At 41.3% G+C, this 5,968-nt stretch overlaps 1 protein-coding gene across 1 annotated transcript; it reads right to left on the bottom strand.

The window, feature by feature from the left end:
• Positions 1-208: 208 nt before the first annotated feature.
• Positions 209-1,964, bottom strand: C922_00224 (hypothetical protein; the record flags this gene model as incomplete). Its single annotated transcript, XM_008815841.1, has 7 exons — positions 209-314; positions 437-566; positions 673-712; positions 866-971; positions 1,139-1,271; positions 1,460-1,493; positions 1,653-1,964. The coding sequence occupies 7 exons, from the start codon at positions 1,962-1,964 to the stop codon at positions 209-211; spliced, it is 861 nt and encodes a 286-aa protein (XP_008814063.1).
• Positions 1,965-5,968: the final 4,004 nt, after the last annotated feature.

The following is a 5,968-nucleotide window of genomic DNA, read 5'->3' as shown; positions in this document are numbered from 1 at the left end:
TTTTTTTTTTTTTTTTTCTTTATTTTTTAAATATTAAAACTGATTTGACGTCTACTCATTTTGTCTTACTTGGGATATGCCTCTCGAGCTGTTCTGAGATACCATTTGTGCGTTTGCAAGCCTAGTTCGGGAAGAAGGGCAAGGAAACTGATATGGTGATGGCCGCACATCTGGGTATAAGAGCTCGTACACAAAGATGTACCCTCATTTAGGTGCCATTTGGAGGAATAGAAGCCCCCATTATTCGTGCAACGTCAAAATGAGAGTTACCATTTTTGATTAAAACTAGGCAAACGAAGGTGCAGCTGAGCAAACTGAGGCAAATGGGGGAGGAAGGGAGAAAAACGTGTGTCGCGCTTCGCAATTTTGCTGTGATTTCGCTCTACCGTTTTGCCTATTCTCCATGCGCGCTTCCGCCAAGCAAGCAATTTCTTACCTGATGAAATTCCAGTTCAGTAGCAAAAAGGAGAGGTAGACTAAAATTTCAGCGAAATAATGCGGGCAACTGACAAAGTAGAAGAGGCCCCCGTGGGGCACTCTGTAAGGGATGTCTAACTTCTCTGCGCCTAAAAAGGGGAGAAAATCAAAATAGAATGATATTCTCTTTCCTTTTTACACTTTGTGCATTCACATATACGTACTTCCTCCTTTGCTCTCAAATTTTTAATAAACCTTTGGGGCGAAGCTTGGCCAAGCGGACATGGGAATCATACTGAAGTGCGGCATAGAAAAGAATACATAAGTTTAGCCCCCTCTGTGTGGTTATCTGCAAGTTTCTATGCATATTTCTGATCCCATTTGAATAAAATGGGAGAAGAGAGTAATTATCAAAATCGGACACCTATCCATGGAGGAGGATACTTACCTGAATTAATGTCCCCAACAGGAACACAACAACAGGGAGTAACCCTACTGTTGTATACTGTCTTTTGTCATTGTTGTGGAGGGAATAGGGCGTCATAAGGTAGAAGCTGAAGGGAGAGTTGGGGGCAAGGAGACGACGTTTTAATTTTGTTTTTCCATTTGGCTACGTGCTTTGGCGAGAGTGGGTCATCACGCTGTGGAGGTGTACCACGCATGATTTTTCGCGATGTTCTCTCTTTCGCTATGATCTTTCTTCCCCCGCAGCTTCCATTACGTTATGCCCAAGAGGTACGAAAAAATGTGCATGACCGATTTCGGCGTCGTCCTGACGATGAGGAGCTGCTCCAGTAGCCTCCTGACCAACTGAACTTGAAGCAAAACGTTCGTTATGGAGATACAATGGAGGGCTACAAAAAAAAAGGAAAGAAAAACGTCTCCCTATGTAACGACACTCTTTCGGCGATGAAATTAGGGGCGTCTTTCCCTTGGAGCTTTCCCCCCTCCGCATTCTTAGACCAACACATCTATGCACCCTCATGTGCTATTCTAATGTTCTTCCTATTTTGCAGAAAAGGGTTCGTTGGATGTGCATTACTAGTTTGTTCACTCCCGGTACGTTGACTTAGGTCCTACGGAAAAGAAGCAAAAGCGCGTATGTGTTGGAATGCTACGTATAAATGCCTCGACGTACGCATGCTCCTACGTGTATGTGCTTTGACATTTGCGTGGTTTCACGCATGTGTTCTATGCATGTGCACTTCTGCACAGCTGCAGCGAATATAGCTTACACAGATGAGCAACACAGAATTGACAACCAAGCCGATGACATAAAAATGCGCGAAGTGCTTTTTCGAAATTGTCATGTGGTTTATCTTCCTCCTCAGCCTCGAAAACGTGGAGTGCGTTTTTTCCCCATCCGTTTCACCCTTTTCAACTCTGATGTACAAATTCTTCCCATGCAGGGACCATTCATTTATTGATTTGAAGTGGAAAGAAAGAAGGAGGACAAAACATCCAACGGTGTAATAAGCTTTACAGATAATTTTCAGAATCCCTTCTTCGCTCATGGCGTGTATCAATGATGAGACGTCGCACATCATTTTGTACACTAGTTCCGACACGCTGAATCAGGATTTCCTCTGGCCTCTCACTGCCCCCTTTTAATTTTTTTTTTTCCATTTTTTAAACGTTTAACTGTTGGTTGTACGCCCATGTCCGCAGATACGCCTTTTCATTTTCCAAATGGCAATACTGAATGGTCAAAGGAGCACCCTTTTAGCTAGGCACTACAAGCGCATAACGAGTAAAGTACGGCTGCATTTTATTTTCTATGCGTATCTTTCGTGAAAAAAAAACTCTTGCGTTCTTTTTATCCTTTTGGGGGAGGAGTTCATTTAATCAGTTTATGACTACGGTATGCTTTGACATATTTTTTCTTTCTTCATTTTCATCTGTGACGGGTCTCAGTCACCGTCCCCACCTATGCCCAAGCATCTATGCGTACACATGAAACGCCTGTACATGGGCAAATATATTTTTTTGCTTTCGTAAAAAAATCGATGTGCTCTTGGCACATGCCAAACGGGAGCTGTACACCCATTCAAGCATACAAAAATTAGGCGAGTTGATAATTTACACCTTTTATTTTTTTTTTTTTCTTGTGCCACATCAGAGGCGGTGCCTTAAAATCCTGCCACGTGCACCGAAATATTACCGCCCGAAAGTTGCCTCTTTTCGTGCAGTGCCACATAGTGAGACACACGTGTAGATCCCTAGGCACGCATCCTCTCCTCCCGTTAAACCCATTCCACAAAAAGATTTCAACTTAGCCAATTTACGATTAGTAAAAGATTCTTCCATCATTGAGGGAAGGAAGATCCATAACAAAAAAAAAAGAACGTATCGTCATAAGGGATAAACTTATTTCCGTTGTGCAAAACGGTTTTTCTTATCCATTACAGGTTCATGTATGTGTTAATATATATCATTTGGGCGTCCTTTTGGTTCCTACACGAGAAAGGACTGGGTGTAGCATAATTTAGGTATCTTTTTCTTTCTTTTTTTTTTTTTTACTTAACCATTGATTTAGCAAAATTAATCTACCCTTGTGCAGAGACTTCTATACCCCCCACCCCCGATGATGGACCGCTTTTCCGCAGAGCTGCCTGCCAAATGGACGATTCATGGGAGTCCCTTCTTGCTCTAGCCACTCTTTTCCCAGGGTGAAAATTTAGAATAAAGTCAAGGAGCAGGGGAAACTGTTGACATTATATATGCTTGTTCTCACGCGGAGAAACGCATCGTGTCTCTGGATGAAAAACATATGACTTAAACGTTGCGAATTTTAAATGGATTGCTCCGGTGAATTGTTAAGCTACCATCCGATTGCTAAATGCACATGTGTACATTTATTCATCCGTACATATACGCTCATGCCAATCGATGAGGTGTTGTCCGCCACAGGCACGGACAAAGGACTCAGGCGAGGACGCGCACATGCATAATGTTCAAATTGACAGAGTAACACTTTTGTCTGGAGTCTTTATTCCTTTTCTTTGTCTACCCGTAAAGCGAATACGTCCGTTTTGGATACATTATGAGGGAGGGAAGCTCTTCAAATTAGGGTAATGCGGGCAGAAGCTACCTTCAGAACGCGTAGAAATAGCTAAGCGGCCTAACCAACTAGCTACGGGCGCATAGAAATAGCTGCAAGGAGTGACTAACCAGCTGTGCAGCGCGCACGAATGGCTTCGCCCCACTACCCTGTGGGCATAACGGTCCACATATGGCAGTTTCTCTGTGCTCTTTCTTCGCTCTTTCTCCGCACTTTCTCCGCTGTTCCTCCGCTCTTTCCCCAAATGTAGAATCCGATTTTCATGTTGGAAATATTTTGCCTCACGAGTAGCCTTCTCATCATACAATAAGGAGGGGTGTAAAAAAAAAAAAAAAATGAGCAGCCAAGGCACACATTATCATCTGTTTTCGTGTGTATCTCATTTTTTTTACTCCTATTTGCGTTGTTGTGCGCGGTAAGTAAAAGAAAGAGTAAAATTAAAACGGAAGTCGACTTTTCGAAATGAGTTTTGTGAGCAAATTGCACGGCATCACACATTCATTCGTTTGTTCGTTTGTTTACGAGTCTTATTGCGCATTTGTTTGCTCCTTTATTTGCTCAAATTTTTCCCGTTTATTTGCCCTTTTTTTCTCGCTTATTTGCCCTCTTTTTCCCGTTTACTTGCCCTTTTTTTCTCGCTTATTTGCCCTCTTTTTCCCGTTTACTTGCCCTTTTTTCCCGTTTATTTGTCCTTTTTTTCCCGTTTATTTGTCCTTTTTTTCCCGTTTATTTGTCCTTTTTTTCCCGTTTATTTGTCCCCTTTGTTTGCCCTCCTTTGCTCATTTCTTTCCCCACTTCCCCATTGGCCCGTTCGTCGATTCACCCCCTGGACCTACAGTGTTGCTACCCCCGATGCAAAATCGCATCGCATATTTGTAACAGACTCACAGGATAATCATTTTTTTGTTTAAATTATCTGGCAGCATATTTTCCCCCTTTTTTTTCTTCTTTTTTTTCTGTCACATACTACATCTTACTGACAACTGGCATATATGAACTATTCAACTCTTTTGCAAAGAAATTAAAAAAAAAAAATACACAAATGACAAGGCATTACAAATTAATCCTTAATCAGACAAGTGAAAAGGCAATCGCATGTAAAACAAAAATTTTTAATTAAATGAGGCACACATGATTATGTATGAAGAGGGATTCTTTCCTTCTTTTTACAAGCAACGTTTTATATGCTTACTGAGTAAATTTTTGCAGAACTGGTTTATTTATTTTTTTGTTTTCTTTTTTTTTTTAATATGGTTTTGTGTTCATTTTAAAAGGGGCGTTCATGCCACAAAACGTGCAACCCCAACGCTCTGTGGTCACCGCTGCAACCGTTGCTGAGTATTTAGAGGGGATGTTAAACCGCTGAATACACAAACGGATAATTTTGCAATGAGTAATTTGAAGCTCTTCTTGTGGGTGGGGAAAAATTAAAGAAAAAAAAAAATCGACATTGCTAAAACAGTGCAGATGCATTTATGTTCATTTGTTTTTTGACTCCATTCGTTATGTTTTACTTTTTATTTGATTTCGTTCATTACTATTTTATTTTCGATCCCGTTATTCCCGCGGTAGCATCACCTTCACAGATACCTACGAGCGTACGCACACCTTTACACAAACCAATACACACGTTCAAACACAGAAATACACATGTTCACACACAGAAATACACACGTTCACACACACCAATACACACGATCACACACACCAATACACACGATCACACATACCAATACACACGATCACACATACCAATACACACGATCACACACACCAATACACACGATCACATGAATCAGGTTTCCCGTGCATACGTAAAAATGAGGCCATGATTTTATTTCTTTAATAATTTGCATTTGTGCAACTATGTGTTCAGGTGCGACCAGTGGAGTTGCAACCGATTGATCAGTCGTCTGCCCAAGTGCCCCTCTGTGCGACTTTATCTGACGAACGAGGTTGTGCCCCCTCTCTGCATTAAAGACATTTTTTCGTTTTTAAATATGTCTTTGTACTTTACCCATTTTGCATTTTGATCTGCTGATTTTGTCTTTTGATCTGTTCATTTCTCTTTTTAACTCCTCATTTGTGTATGCAGTTTGGATCCCATCAAGGAAACTTCCTTCCCGCTTCCTTTTTAACATTTTCGCAATGTCCTTGTTATTTAGCTTTAACGAATTCAGTCTTTCAACATTTCTGTTCTGTGTGGATGAACGGCTGCATTGCTACGTATCAGCGTAGGTACAACCGCATAACTATACGCATACGCGTCTTCGCGCTTGTGCCATGATGCCGATATAGCATCACCAGCACACTGTGAAGGTAAATCCGCACCACAATACATTTGGAACCTTCCGAATTGGCAAAAAAAAGGGAACACTTTCCCCGAGTTTCCCATCTAGATCATAAAGTGCATATAAAGACACATGCACATGAGTAAGCAGGGGTATGCACGCATATGGACTAAGGGAGAAATCACTTGCGAAGCAAGAA

This window comes from Plasmodium inui (assembly GCF_000524495.1).
Source record: "Plasmodium inui San Antonio 1 unplaced genomic scaffold supercont1.1, whole genome shotgun sequence".
Classification (NCBI taxonomy): Eukaryota; Apicomplexa; class Aconoidasida; order Haemosporida; family Plasmodiidae; genus Plasmodium; species Plasmodium inui.
The sequence above is the reverse complement of the archived record's forward strand: the minus strand, read 5'-3'. Positions and strand labels throughout refer to the sequence as shown.